Source organism: Caenorhabditis elegans, chromosome V (assembly GCF_000002985.6).
Source record: "Caenorhabditis elegans chromosome V".
In the NCBI taxonomy this organism is placed as follows: domain Eukaryota; kingdom Metazoa; phylum Nematoda; class Chromadorea; order Rhabditida; family Rhabditidae; genus Caenorhabditis; species Caenorhabditis elegans.
Window position 1 is genome coordinate 12,107,076 of NC_003283.11, and position 13,540 is coordinate 12,120,615.

Consider the following 13,540-nt stretch of genomic DNA (forward strand, 5'->3'; position numbering starts at 1 on the left):
AACGTGTGTAGATGAGGGAAGTCAGACGCAGACGGTACGTAGACTCCAAAGAAACAAAGATGCGTTGATCGGTGCAGACGCCAGTCCTCTCTCTACCGTTCTATGGTTTCTGCGATTTTATTATTCCACCTTTTGTGAAGTTCGATCACTTTACTTTTCTTGCTTCAATATCAGAAAGATGCTTCCTGACTTTATTACAGTACCATCAACAAGTGAAAAGTATGTTTAATCTCCAGAATTGTTTTGTTTGCATAGATGATGGGAAATCAATAACCTTCTGTTCATGTGACGCGCGGTATCATATTTCTCTTCTTTTTTCAGATGTCTTTCTCCGGAATTGTTGCTACCAAATATGGATGAGAACTTGGAAGATTCAAAACCAAGCGTGAGTTTTTCCTATTCGGAAAAATATACTTTCTAAAAAAATATTTAAAAACAATCAAAAAGTTAAAGTATTAATTATATATCTCAAAACGATATATCTCAAAAACGTTATATTCGAATTTCAGTCTTTAAAATATCAAAAGGCGATGATGAGCCGAGGAACATGTCCATCAAATTGTAAAGTCTGTAGGCACTCAGCTACTGGATATCACTATGATGTTCCATCTTGTAATGGATGCAAAACATTTTTTCGACGATCAATTCTGGATGGAAGAAAATATACATGCCTGAAGATGAGAAAATGTTTGAGTGGAACTGAACCTGTTGGTATGCTTTAATTTTCTCACTAATTCAAGATTTCACTATCCCTATCATATACTTCAAACCATTTCAGACTTGTCTAGGCGCATGTGTCGAGCATGCCGATTTGAGAAATGTGTAGAAGCTGGAATGAATCCATCTGCAATACAAGCCGACATGAAAACCACTGACGGTGAGCTGTTGAGAAAAGAAATTATGATAAAGCAGAAGACAGCCGTTGATTTTTTGAATACTCCACAGGTATATTACAAAAATAATTGCAACAATGATAATCACTGATTATTTCAGGTTATTATGAGTTTTGAAGATAAAGTGCAAGGAATAATTGGCAAGCTGACAGTAATGGAATTGAAGATAGAACCATTGTATACAGGAGGATTGCCTCCAGGCAATAGAGTATGATGCTTTTCCTGTAAACTGGTAACTTTATAATTCAGGATATCAGGAAATTGGACGAGTTGATTGATGCTCCACTGATTCTCAGCTATGACGAAATTCCAAATTTAAAGTATTGTCCGAGTGTAGACGAATTGACCGGAGAGTGAGTTTTTATTCAGAAAAATCAATGATTCCATAAAATTATTTTTCAGAATAAAGCCCAGTGGAGCTTGCTACATACATTGCGGCTACCTAGCTAGTATAGAATATTCAAAAATGTTTGACTTTGCTCATAAAATAGATGTTGCTAGCAAAGCAACTCTGATAAAACATGCAACAATTATGTGCGCAGATATCATGACAGCTTTCTTCTCTTACTATCAACGTAAATCCGATCGACTGATTCATCCAAATGGAATGTTTGCAGGACCACCAAAATACAGGTGAAACACTTCAGTAAATATGTTTTTGAAAAATGATTTTGCTTGAGATATGGTGAAGCCGGTACAAAATATCAAGCTTCAATGCAAAGAACTCTGGCAACAGTGCTCCGACATGAACTTAATCGAATTGAATATATGCTACTCAAAGCTATTGTGCTTTGCAATCCAGGTATGACCAAAAATTTTGAATCAAAAACACAAAAACATCAATTTCAATACAGGAGTCCATGAAAATAATATCTTTTAATAACACGATTTGATTTCCAGCAGTCTCTAGTCTTTCTATTTCGGTACAACAAATAATTGGAAAAGAACGTGAAGAATATGTTCGAACTCTACTTACATACTGTCTTCTCAATTATGGTTCTGTTCATGGACCATCAAGATTTTCTGCCCTTCTTGCTATTATGTCAGTTCTTGAAAGTCAACAGAAGAATGCAAAGGACTTTCATTTATTGGCTAAAGCGACAATACTGAAAGATGCAGTTAGATACACACGAATTAGCAATCTTTACGAACAAATCATGGAGTCGTAAAGATTAGAAATTGTTGAAATTAGGATATTTGGGTACTCGAAGTCTTTATTTTTATTACTTTCAATTTATGTTATATTTCTATTTATATATACATTTGAGAAATACAAAGAAATCAGAGAAAATCATCAGAATTGTTGCATTGGTTCTAGCGGGTATTGTAAATAAAATGTTATTTTTCCGTTTCGAATCTTCTCTACATAAAGCTTTTCGATCAGCACATAAAGTGAGAATAGAAGTTTGGATTAAATTACAACCTGAATCCGTTATCCGCAATCAGTTTAACCGCATCGTAAAGACAATCAGCAGTGAGATCAGGAGTCACGGGCATCTTTTCGAAATCTGGTCTCCATTTACCAGTTCTCACTTGAACACCTCGCATTCCACAAGCTTGAGCACCGCCTACGTCCGACATCAAATCGTCGCCAACCATTACAATCTGGAAATTAGAAAATGAAGTCACAAAGATTTTGTTCCAACATAAGAATGGAAATTGAAATTCCGATGTATAATTGTTTTACTTACTTCTTCTGGTTTCATACCCAATGCATTCATTCCTTGCTCGAAATAGAACCGGCTTGGTTTTCCAATGTTCAAAACCTCACAATTAGTTGAGAACTTGAGAGCAGCAGCAAAAGCGCCGACATCAATGCACGGACCATCAACTCGTTGGAAGAACTTTCTAAAATAGAAAAGGGAAATGTGTTAGAGAGAACAGGAAACAATTATTACCCATTGCCCATTGTTATGAGAAGCGGTTTAGGCATGTCGATGAGAATTCGGAAAGCTCTGTTGATTCGATCGAATGAGAAACCTTCTTCAACTTCACCCATCACAACACAATTCGGAGATGAGGTGTCGATTCCATCGAAGTATTCAAGCACATCTTGAGAGGAAAAAGAACTGATTGTTGTCAGAGAATTAAAGAATCAAATACCGTCTCTGACAAACAGATGTGGGCGAAGCTTGTTCTCTCGACAATATTGTGCAACCACTGGAGCTGGAGTTATGACGTCTTCCTCTCGAACACTGAAAATAAAAACTATTATAATTCCAATAAGTAGTGGGTGATTTGAAAGCTGCCTATTTGACATTATTAATTTTTACATTATTCGGTAACACTTTTTTTCTAAATTTGTTCTATCAGACTTCAGTAGGACATTTTGGTGGTTTTTGAATTGATGACTGATCAACAGAAATATTTTCTGAATCTCAAAAAATCAATGGCTGGGAGAGTGAAATTTTTTTTCTGATTTCTTCCATCGGAAAACATGCAAAAATTGGGTAAAATTTGATTTCTACAAAAACCGTGAAATAACTCTCAAACTTACTTGATTCCGAGTCTTTGAAGTCTCCGAGCAACATTTCTGTTTGAATTTCCTTTTGCATTGCTAAGAAATTTTACCTTCGAGTGTTGATACAAACTGTAAATATTTTCAATATTATGTATCTATTTTTGCATTTTACAATATTTTTCTTATCTAATGCACCGTTGTTCTAGGTGCACATGCACGCAAATGTTTACCTTGAGGGCATTTTTTATAAACAGTTTTCCAAAAATTTGTGGAAATTTTTTCGGATTGAGAACAAAATACAGGACATGTAAAACGATTTGACATAAAAGTGATAAACTTGAAAAATGAGGATACATGATTTGTATCTACCATTTTTATTAACAAAAAAGAGTTGAAGTTTTTATTAGCTAGAAAAATCATTAAAAAACTTACAAATTAACCGCTTCAGCTGATTTTGGAACAGCAACTCCATCGGATTTATAAATACTATTATACAAAACTCCCGTTATATCGAGCAGGAACCCATTAACCGCTCTTCCATTTGACATTCTTCGACCCTAAAGTTTCAATATGAAATTTCATAATCCTGAAACCAAGACCAAAGTTCAGGAAACCAGCAAAAGCTATAACATAGAACAAAAACAGAAAAGATAGAATGAAAATCTTGAGATAGCTATGGAAAAGGAAGAGAGGAAAGGGTCTTTCTCTCTTTCTTTCCATGCGGGGGCAATATGGGCAGAAAGGGTCCGTTTAGATGTTCTTCTCTCTGCTCACTGCATGTGCACCCAGTACGTCTTCTTCACTTCTCTCACCCTCTTCACTCCTTTCTTGTTCCACTATCTCTTCAATACACATGTCCAGCTGCCTATTGGACCTTCTGTTTTCAAGGTGTTGTCACAACTTTTGAGCTATGAAACTACTTTGATGCTAATTAGATATGATTTAGTAATATGTATTTTGTTTCATAGCTCACACAGAAAATGTATATCATGAGAAACATCAGAGAGATTTAGCAATGGATCCGTAATGTATCTTTAATGAACTCAAGATATTCATATTTTAAAACGTGTTTACACTCAAAATAAATGAATATTGTAAGAAAACACTGAATCGCATACCCAAAAGCCTCCAAACTTTCAAAAGATGTAGAGTAACCATACAAAACAATAGGAAGAGTTCGAAATGTGCAGTCACGCGCGCATTTCTTGTGTCTCTAAGGTGTGAATTACGCAAACACAGAGACGGCAGATTGCGGTATGTCGGTCGAGAATGATGAATTACGATCAAGACAAGAAAAGAAGAAGAAGAAGGAAAGACGAACCAGAGATTTTCGACTGCAGTAGCTGAGGAACAATTGTAGAAGAATACTCGGCGTCACTTTATAAATAAATGAAACAAAATCTTGATTAAAAGAGAAGCTAGAAGGTCACGTTAATACTATGAGGTTATGCACTTGAAATTATGCAATATTTCAAATGGCACAGAAAAAACCAACAGGTAATAAAATCAATCAAGTCTGAAAATGTTGCTCTAGAAATGTGTATCGTACAATGAAGCGTGTATCTCTGAATCAAAAACGTTTAGACTGTGACAATTCTTTCCGGAATCCAATAAGAACAAAGTGTGGAAAAGGGATGCACCGAGCTGAAAATTTATTGAACTGTAGTTTGAGGAACTCAATCAAGACGAACCAAACATCATTCATGCGAAGAAACATCATTTAATTTTAGAAACTATAAAAAAAAGGTTAAAACATTTAACTGGCATTCAGAGACAATTCTTAAAACTTTGATGGCGCAAAACAACAAGACGTCATCCACAGAAGAAACTGTGCCCTACATCTTCAAATAGATCGGACATCATCTATCTACAAGTATTCTTTCTTTTTCATTCTCTTGTCCCTCTCCATCAGCCCTCCTTGATAGTCTTTTTTCACATTCTCACCTTCTTTTTTGCTGTCTATTTACTTTTATGATTGCCGCACCAATAAATATCTCTACTCACTTTCAAACTCCTTATCGATTTAATCCATATGTACTATACTTTTAAAGACAGATTATGCGTGAGGCGAATGTGACATAGTCTAGAATTCCGGAAATTGTGCGCAAAATTCTTAGAAACATATGTAGTTGAGTCGCATTTTTCGAATCCAGTTTTTATTTCAGCGGCTGTTTTATTTCAGCGGCTGTTTTATGACTGCATTTTTACAAGCTGCTAATTGCGAATTTCCACGATAACGGTTTGGTTGGCACGTGTTTCCCAATAAATTTGTAAGCATTTTACATAATGCACCAATTTTTCCCTCCACACATCATTTCCGAATTTGATTTTTTTTTCTTAAATTACTTGAACATATTATCGAAAAAAATTGAAACTGTTCCCATATCTACAAAACATCATTCAATAGTATTAGATTCAGAAAACTGCCTACAAATTGATTTTTTAACCATTGGTTTTCATGAACTATCTTTCAACAATTCAGATGAACTTTTTTTAAAATTCAAAGTGCTATTATGTTATTACAATTAGAAGAAATTAAAAATTCAAATTATACAATTTAAGTTTGGCTCTATCACGGGTTTTAAATGAATTTCTTGAAAACGCGCGGCAAAAGCTTAGCAAACTGTCTATTGAACTTACCCTTACTATTAATCATTGAAATTTTCAAATGCGTATATTTAAAAAAACAGAACGGTATGGATTCTCATGATAAGACAGTTCCTTAATATCTCGTAGCAAAAAAATCGACCCATCTCTTTGCCCCTTGCTTCATTTCTGCCGCTTTCTTCGTGCCAGGAAGGTAGGCATTCTCGTGAACCGACGGTCTGAGTTTGAGTGTTTTCCTCTTAAAATGTTCGATTATTATAGGTCGCCAGACATAAATATTATTTGTTAATATTTCATGGTGTCGAAACCACAATCTTTTTTCTTTCTACAGGTGGTTTAATATTCGTTTCCTTTGTAAATTTTCCCATCGGCAGGAATTGGCATAACCTGATTTTTTACAGTAGAAACACATATCTAGAAGATTAAGATCTTCAATTGTCCATCTCGTTTTAAACTGTCATTTCTCCGGTTCTTTTTGGTTTTTGGTGGCCTTTTACCGGTTTTGTTACGTTTTCCCGAAATGATATAAATTTTTGAGCTTGTCACTTAATTTATCAAGCGGCGACCAAAGACAAATACACACCGCAGAAGAAAAGTTTGTAAAGAGAAATGGAAGTTGACTATATGTACATATATAAAATGGAATGAATAGTCGCATCACATTGACGGTGAAAGTACATGCGGTGATGCCTTCGAGGACATACGGACACACTTTCCTTCTCCAATTTCATCGATTAATTTGTATTGTTATATTCTGAATTCCAGGTTTTCAAGACGAACATTGTGAATCATTTTCATCACATTGTTCTGGTACAAATAAAATGTATTTCCAAGTTTTCCCGCACATTTACATTTTTGCTTCACTACGTGTTTAGCACGTTATGCGATAAGAGGAGAAGTGGCTGTAAAATGGTTTCGCACTCCCTTTTTTCTCTCCCACAATCATTGCACGGTTTCTATGACCTTTTCGAACTACATTCCTTCTTTTTTCATTTGGAGGTTTGATACTGATATAGTTTGTAGGGTACCCGCTTATTGTAACTCTAACTGTTATATCCATTGTCATTGATTCATTTATCTGGGGGGTATTCCCTTCTATTTGGCGAAGTCTACATTTCTCGTAAACTGTACAAAATAACGTTTAAAAGTTCTTTGAATACTGAAAATAATAAAACGGTTTGAACAATCCAACTTATTTTCCAATTTTCAAAAACTAGCCGATCATTTTTGTGAAATAAAACTATTTTCTGCTTAGTATCGAATAAAACATCTTAACGGTAAAAATGAGTTTTTTAAAACACTTCTTTTAAACCTTTTTTGGATTTATTTGAATTTTGGCTTTGAAATAGTCTTTATTCCGGAAATTTCATATAATCTCAAGGGCAAATACATTTTGAACCGTGTTCAAAGTTATTTAAAAATGCATTTCGTTTGAATCACTGAGATTTCCAAAAATTCAATGAGTCATAATACATGGAGCAACAAATCTATAAGAATGTCCACTTGCTTTTGTTGTTCTTTTGTTTTCAAACGTTTTGGATATAGGCTGTTATTTTGGCCGACAACAACTTCAGAATGTATTTTATGTTTGAGTTTTAAATGTGTTACTGAAAACAAATAAAATGACAGATTAATATATCTCTTGGTAAAAATTAATTAATTTTGTTACTACTTTCTGTTCCTGAAAAGCCTGAAAAATCAGACCATTTTTTGCAGTGTCTTTGTTAATGATAAAAACCGACATGCACACTGACCATCAAACCGATTATTATGAATTAATAATTTAATCCGACAGTTTCCTGTTTCTGTTCATTTCATCTCACGAATGCTTCAATTTTCATTTTTTTTTTCCGTGTCTCTTAATACGTTTAATTTATTACGAGTTCAAGTAACAACGTTTCAATGAACTCTCATTTAGTTTGAAAATTAAAATATTTAAGTTCTAACATTTTGAAGAGTGAACGATGGTGAGAAACAAAGTGGCACCAGTTGAAGATGGAGCCAATATTCAAAGAAACTTCGAGCCTCCGCCACCATATACAACTCCAACGGATTCACCTGAAGACAAGATTCGATCAAATTCAACTGCAACAACCGCATCTCAACCAGAATTTCAAGGATGTTGGACTATTGTTGTAGTTGCCATTTTATTCATCATCAATCTTCTCAATTATATGGATCGGTATACGATTGCAGGTTAGTTGACAGTAACTATTTTACCTCCTTGGTACAATATTCAAAACACAATTCATGTAACCATGTGACAGTTTTCCGTGCAATAAAATTTAGTAGAGCCTCCAAAACTATAAACAACAAAAGGTAGAAAGATGAAAATGGCCGGAAAACGACATGAGAGAGTATCTTGTTTGAACTTGTCATCATTAGAAGATAAGAATTTACGTAATGGGTGAGTACAATAACTATGGGACAAACATCATTTTTTGATCTAAACGGAGCATTAAAAAATATGTGCATGTCAAATTTGAATTAGTATGTGTGGAACTTTTCCTACTGCAATAATATAACGTTTTCAACAAAAAAAACATTAAAAACATTATTCGTAGAGGAAATTAGCATTTAAAAACCAATAAAATTTTTAGGAGTCCTTAATGATGTACAAACCTACTACAATATTAGTGATGCTTGGGCTGGACTGATTCAAACAACGTTCATGGTGTTCTTCATTATTTTCTCTCCAATTTGCGGTTTCCTAGGAGATCGTTACAATCGAAAATGGATTTTTGTTGTTGGAATTGCGATTTGGGTGTCTGCAGTGTTTGCTTCCACTTTTATTCCATCTAATGTGAGTTTTTGACTCTAATCATACTATTTCTTCAATCAACTTCATTTTCAGCAATTCTGGTTGTTCCTTTTATTCCGCGGAATTGTTGGAATCGGAGAAGCATCTTATGCAATTATCTCCCCAACTGTTATTGCTGATATGTTCACTGGAGTGCTCCGTTCCAGAATGCTTATGGTCTTCTACTTTGCGATTCCCTTTGGATGTGGTCTGGGATTTGTAGTTGGATCTGCTGTGGCTAGTTGGACAGGACATTGGCAATGGGGAGTACGAGTGACTGGAGTTCTCGGAATCGTTTGTCTCTTGCTTATTATCGTGTTTGTTAGAGAACCAGAACGTGGAAAAGCTGAACGTGAAAAGGGAGAAATTGCTGCATCTACAGAAGCAACAAGTTATTTGGATGATATGAAGGATTTGCTTTCAAAGTGAGTTTCTTTCAATTTTATTTAAAAAGCAACCTTTCATATTTCAGTGCAACATATGTGACAAGCAGTCTCGGTTATACTGCAACTGTTTTCATGGTCGGAACTCTCGCTTGGTGGGCTCCAATTACAATTCAATATGCAGATTCTGCTAGAAGGAACGGAACAATTACAGAAGATCAGAAAGCAAACATTAACTTGGTATTCGGTGCACTCACTTGTGTTGGTGGCGTTCTTGGTGTTGCTATTGGTACATTGGTTTCAAATGTAAATATTGTCGTTGAAGATTAGAAAAATATACATCTTTTTTTTAGATGTGGTCTCGTGGAGTTGGTCCTTTTAAGCACATTCAAACAGTTCGTGCAGATGCTCTTGTCTGTGCTATCGGAGCAGCAATTTGCATTCCAACACTCATTCTTGCTATTCAAAACATTGAGAGCAACATGAATTTTGCTTGGGTGTGTAAAATTTGGACTATGAAACATTTCAAATTCGCTTTTTTTTAGGGAATGTTATTTATTTGCATTGTCGCCAGTAGTTTTAACTGGGCTACAAATGTCGATCTGTTACTGGTAAGTTTCACTCGATATTGAAACAAATTCCCAAATAAATGTTTTTTGCAGAGTGTGGTAGTTCCTCAGAGAAGAAGTTCAGCCTCATCATGGCAAATTTTAATTTCTCATATGTTTGGAGATGCTTCTGGTCCTTACATTCTGGGATTGATATCAGATGCAATCAGAGGCAATGAAGATACGGCACAGGCTCATTATAAATCATTGGTCACCTCATTTTGGTTGTGTGTTGGAACTTTGGTGTTGTCAGTTATTCTATTTGGAATATCAGCAATAACAGTTGTAAAAGATAAAGCCAGATTCAACGAAATTATGTGTAAGTTTCAGACTTTTTATAGCTTGGCACTGAATCAAAATATTCATTTGCAGTGGCACAAGCTAACAAGGACAACACATCAAGCGGGACACTTCCAATTGAAGACAGAAACACAGAAGACGAAACTGGTTCCGAAGTTCAACATATGTAATTCTAATATTTTAGTAAAGCTGGTTGCTCAACCCCTCTTCCCCTACATATTACATTTTTCTCACAGTTTATTGCGGGTCTGCTCTTTTTTTTGTATTTTTGTATCCCCCATCAGTCAATCATTCGCATAAATTTTGCGTTTTTATTGCCAAATCTTTTGTACATTTCGGAATATTCGTGCTGTCAGAGAAAATCAATGATAGCAGTTAACGTGATTCTTTATGCTTTTCATAGTGTTTTTGAAAAATATGAAAACAAGTTTCTACTTGGAACTTTTTTATGGAGCCTCCTTGTTGTGTGGCGGACAAATGACAACAGAAGCTGGGTAAAAAGTAAGTTTTATTCAAAACATACTATACTTCGCCTTCCCACCTCTCGCCCGGAAATGTTTTCGGAAAAGTATAGTAAAGGTCAGTTGAAGTGTTAACATGGTAACAAAAATGGCATACAAAACTACCGGTCAGGCGCGAGGAGGCGAATAAAGAGGCGAGCATGAATCACCAATGTGGAACGCCGTTATTTTGGTTTATTGTAGAAATATTACTTTCGAACAAAATCGTGACGCCAAACAAAAATAACTTTTGCGTTAGCTTGCAGTTTCAATTTTTAAAATTTTCCATGGTTGTCCAAATTTCTGCATAGCAAAGTACTTGTCACGTTTTTCAACATAAGAACAGTTTTCAGAAACCAACTTTGATTCATTTTTCATTTACATAATTTCAGATACAATTGAAATCTGCAATATTGTAAGATTCATATCAGTTCCATTATTTCATTCATCTCCAGTTAATTGGCTTTATTTATTTACTACATCTTCAGCATTTTCTTTTATTGCTCAAAGTTGGTTTCTAAAAAATCAAAAGTTTTTAAACTGACCAATTCAGAAAAAGAATTTACTGGATTCACATTAATGATCGCTCTTCATTTGATTCAATATTTTCTCATCACAGGATTAAGTGCAATGACATATTGGAATTTAGGAAAACAATTATTTAATTTATTTGTTTGGCCAGATGATTCTCGTCAACTAATCATTCAGTTGGCAATGATTTTGTCTACTGCAACTATGTTCTGTCACGTATTTATCAGTATTTGGTCAAAGCTTTCAGAGATTATCAATATAAGTTTGTTTTTTTTACATTGTTTCTCTGAAACAGTATTATATATTTTGCCTTCAGATTGGTTTCTAGTTTCTACCATCGTTCATCCTGCTATTAGTTTCTACATCTTTCCGAGATTTCAACATGTTCATATGTTGACTGTTTGGTTTTCTTTTCTTATGATTTCAGTTAAATTTAATCAGAAGATGTTCATTAAAGTTCTCGGAGTCTTTTTCATTGTTCTATACTCCAGCCTTTTGGAATCCTGGGAATTATATTTTTTGGATTTGAAGTCACTTTTCAAAATAAAATATTTATTCTAACAAGTGTTTACGTAGTAAGCATTAACTTAAATATGGTGAAATGGAAAATATGGTGCTTAAAAAACATCAAAATGAACACAGACTACCGAATTTGATAATGACACTTCGGTAATCCTTCTCAAAAATTTTTATTACTGTTTTAAATGTTAGAATAAAAGGCTCAAAAACAAACCTCCAACTATTAGCAGCCGGAAGAAGTAATTAAATTGAAACAAATTTAGGGCCGCTGCAAGCCTTTTCTTTATAAATTTTGAACAATTATAAATTCAGTCTTTGAAAGCCAATTTGAGTTTTATTAAGCAGTATATATTTTTAGATAGTCGGCATTTGAATCTATCAACAATTTTAATCATCATCATCATGTTTATCATCAACAGTACCTCCACTGTTTCGTACAATATCATCATATCGTAAATAAGTTCTTCTGTCAGCATTTGATGGACCTGGACGAACACAATCCGCATATCGAAGACGATGAAATCTTGTAGCATAGGTTGGAGGATCTCTGAAATTGTTCCAATTTTCTTCCAGTGTTATTCCGAAAGAATCGTACCGGTAATGTAAAATCCATTTCTCAAAAATTCCTTCAAAACAAGCTTCAGTGTCAGAATTTAGAAGAAGTATCTGAATCAAACAAACCTAATCAGATGAAACTTTAAACTTCATACCCAATTAACACACCAAGATTGGCTTAAACTGAATCCAGGCCACCAGAATAGTCCCATATTGACAATATCGGATTGTTTAAAGAAAATCTTGAAATGATCACGAGATCCTTGTTCAAAATCGTTTCTTCCTGGGTTATCGAGATGAAAAGTTTCAGAATCATGTCCAGATTCATAGAATACTTTCAAATATGATGCGGCGTCTGTTCCAGCACCATCTTTGTCACAAGTCTCTATGACTACATCCCAGAGACGACCGTCATCTACAAAACTGAATAATTGCCACTTATTTGAATTTGAATACAACAATTTTCAGAAAAGTTTTATTATGATTGTTGTTCATTTCAGCATTGTATGCGTGATTTTAAACGATTTTCTTGATTGACACATTAGTTGAACTCAAAGTTAAGATTAAAAATAATATTAAACTACATCATTGTTCACAACTTCCTGGAAAGTTTTAGTGAGGTTCATATTCGAATATTCTCTTCAACCCCATTTTTAAAAGTTGACTTGTGTTTTAATTGTTTACCCTTTCTGATCATTTCTATCATTGAAATTGGAAGTCATTTCACTTTTCTTCCCACAGCTCATAGTTACAAAAACAAGAGTGACTGAAATTTCAAAAACTACTTGTGGTTTCAGTTTTTATTTTATTTTATGAATCCAGTTAGTCGAAAAAAAAACAATCAAATTAATTCCATGCAACCCAAAATATTTTAAAGTTCTTGGTATTTATGCAGTTTTTAAAACTGAGAATCAAAAGTTAAAATAATTGTTTTAAACTTACGATGAACAACAGTTTCATTAGTTGGAGAAAATTGTGCAAAAACGATAGTAACTAGTAAGCAGTATATTAAAAATGAGTGGAACATTTTGGGGAGTTGGTGAAAAAATTATAGGAAGAGATGAAAGACACTTTGTGTTCTGGAATCTTCTCCTGACGACAACTAAAAATCCATCAGCAATTGAAATGATCGATTGATGATTGATGGATGAGTGTGATCATATGCTTGCTCAAAATACTTTCAAAGCGAAAAAAAAACACAAGGGAAACATGAGTTCTAAATTTTTGATCGGAACAGATGGTAGAAATTGAAATGTTTGGATTCGTCATCGGTAAAATGAATATAAACATTTATTAGTGCAAATAAACAATCAAAATTTAATATTAAACAAGATGAAAAATATGACCTGATTTTTTGAAATTATTCTGGTTGTGAAAAAATAT

General features: G+C 34.2%; 5 protein-coding genes and 4 non-coding genes across 10 annotated transcripts; 4 read left to right on the forward strand and 5 right to left on the reverse strand.

The window, feature by feature from the left end:
- Positions 1-65: 65 nt before the first annotated feature.
- On the forward strand, positions 66-2,238 carry nhr-136. Of its 2 annotated transcripts, none has more exons than NM_073638.5 (9): positions 66-219; positions 322-385; positions 510-711; positions 779-945; positions 994-1,101; positions 1,143-1,246; positions 1,296-1,526; positions 1,574-1,695; positions 1,794-2,238. In NM_073638.5, exons 1-9 carry the CDS (start codon positions 179-181, stop codon positions 2,060-2,062), a joined length of 1,308 nt encoding a protein of 435 aa, NP_506039.2. In that variant the 5' UTR covers positions 66-178; the 3' UTR covers positions 2,063-2,238. The 2 variants fall into 2 exon arrangements, with proteins under 2 accessions (NP_506039.2, NP_001355435.1); NM_001368468.4 differs by having other exon boundaries at positions 82-219; positions 1,748-2,232.
- Positions 1,971-4,730, reverse strand: lhpp-1 (Phospholysine phosphohistidine inorganic pyrophosphate phosphatase). Its single transcript, NM_073639.5, has 7 exons — positions 4,676-4,730; positions 3,787-3,911; positions 3,391-3,483; positions 2,997-3,088; positions 2,792-2,945; positions 2,585-2,741; positions 1,971-2,498 (listed from the first exon to the last, which is right to left on the reverse strand). The coding sequence occupies exons 2-7, from the start codon at positions 3,900-3,902 to the stop codon at positions 2,310-2,312; spliced, it is 801 nt and encodes a 266-aa protein (NP_506040.1). The 5' UTR covers positions 3,903-3,911; positions 4,676-4,730; the 3' UTR covers positions 1,971-2,309.
- On the forward strand, positions 4,081-4,206 carry C13C4.11. Its single transcript, NR_069681.1, has one exon. It is a non-coding gene; the product is annotated as an Unclassified non-coding RNA C13C4.11 (non-coding RNA).
- On the reverse strand, positions 4,479-4,639 carry C13C4.12. The gene has a single exon (NR_069682.1). It is a non-coding gene; the product is annotated as an Unclassified non-coding RNA C13C4.12 (non-coding RNA).
- Positions 4,731-7,710: 2,980 nt separating the features above from the next.
- On the reverse strand, positions 7,711-7,907 carry C13C4.9. The gene has a single exon (NR_069683.1). It is a non-coding gene; the product is annotated as an Unclassified non-coding RNA C13C4.9 (non-coding RNA).
- A 10-nt stretch (positions 7,908-7,917) lies between these two features.
- Positions 7,918-10,368, forward strand: spin-1 (Major facilitator superfamily (MFS) profile domain-containing protein). Its single transcript, NM_073640.5, has 8 exons — positions 7,918-8,157; positions 8,562-8,764; positions 8,816-9,186; positions 9,234-9,450; positions 9,498-9,641; positions 9,690-9,755; positions 9,807-10,071; positions 10,125-10,368. Exons 1-8 carry the CDS (start codon positions 7,926-7,928, stop codon positions 10,220-10,222), a joined length of 1,596 nt encoding a protein of 531 aa, NP_506041.1. The 5' UTR covers positions 7,918-7,925; the 3' UTR covers positions 10,223-10,368.
- Positions 8,300-8,478, reverse strand: C13C4.10. Its single transcript, NR_069684.1, has one exon. It is a non-coding gene; the product is annotated as an Unclassified non-coding RNA C13C4.10 (non-coding RNA).
- A 559-nt stretch (positions 10,369-10,927) lies between the features above and the next one.
- On the forward strand, positions 10,928-11,644 carry C13C4.8 (EpsG family protein; the record flags this gene model as incomplete). The annotated part of the gene is made up of 3 exons (NM_001269472.3): positions 10,928-11,061; positions 11,106-11,345; positions 11,400-11,644. The coding sequence occupies exons 2-3, from the start codon at positions 11,132-11,134 to the stop codon at positions 11,642-11,644; spliced, it is 459 nt and encodes a 152-aa protein (NP_001256401.1). The 5' UTR covers positions 10,928-11,061; positions 11,106-11,131.
- Positions 11,619-13,406, reverse strand: C13C4.7 (PLAT domain-containing protein). The gene is made up of 4 exons (NM_001028485.7): positions 13,100-13,406; positions 12,313-12,572; positions 12,198-12,268; positions 11,619-12,149 (listed from the first exon to the last, which is right to left on the reverse strand). Exons 1-4 carry the CDS (start codon positions 13,182-13,184, stop codon positions 11,990-11,992), a joined length of 576 nt encoding a protein of 191 aa, NP_001023656.2. The 5' UTR covers positions 13,185-13,406; the 3' UTR covers positions 11,619-11,989.
- Positions 13,407-13,540: the final 134 nt, after the last annotated feature.

Excerpts from the sequence above, each read along its gene's own strand:
- lhpp-1 (NM_073639.5), bottom strand. The coding sequence starts at position 3,902 with ATGTCAAATGGAAGAGCGGTTAATGGGTTCCTGCTCGATATAACGGGA. Across the intron at positions 3,484-3,786 it reads TCAGCTGAAGCGGTTAATTT|TTTGTATCAACACTCGAAGG; the intron begins GTAAGTTTTTTA and ends AAATATTTACAG. Across the intron at positions 2,946-2,996 it reads ACATCTGTTTGTCAGAGACG|ATGTGCTTGAATACTTCGAT; the intron begins GTATTTGATTCT and ends TTTCCTCTCAAG.
- C13C4.7 (NM_001028485.7), bottom strand. The coding sequence starts at position 13,184 with ATGTTCCACTCATTTTTAATATACTGCTTACTAGTTACTATCGTTTTT. Across the intron at positions 12,269-12,312 it reads AATCTTGGTGTGTTAATTGG|ATACTTCTTCTAAATTCTGA; the intron begins GTATGAAGTTTA and ends TGTTTGATTCAG. Across the intron at positions 12,150-12,197 it reads AAATGGATTTTACATTACCG|AGATCCTCCAACCTATGCTA; the intron begins GTACGATTCTTT and ends GAACAATTTCAG.
- spin-1 (NM_073640.5), top strand. The coding sequence starts at position 7,926 with ATGGTGAGAAACAAAGTGGCACCAGTTGAAGATGGAGCCAATATTCAA. Across the intron at positions 8,158-8,561 it reads GGATCGGTATACGATTGCAG|GAGTCCTTAATGATGTACAA; the intron begins GTTAGTTGACAG and ends TAAAATTTTTAG. Across the intron at positions 10,072-10,124 it reads CAGATTCAACGAAATTATGT|TGGCACAAGCTAACAAGGAC; the intron begins GTAAGTTTCAGA and ends ATTCATTTGCAG.
- nhr-136 (NM_073638.5), top strand. The coding sequence starts at position 179 with ATGCTTCCTGACTTTATTACAGTACCATCAACAAGTGAAAA. Across the intron at positions 712-778 it reads GAGTGGAACTGAACCTGTTG|ACTTGTCTAGGCGCATGTGT; the intron begins GTATGCTTTAAT and ends AAACCATTTCAG. Across the intron at positions 1,696-1,793 it reads TATTGTGCTTTGCAATCCAG|CAGTCTCTAGTCTTTCTATT; the intron begins GTATGACCAAAA and ends TTTGATTTCCAG.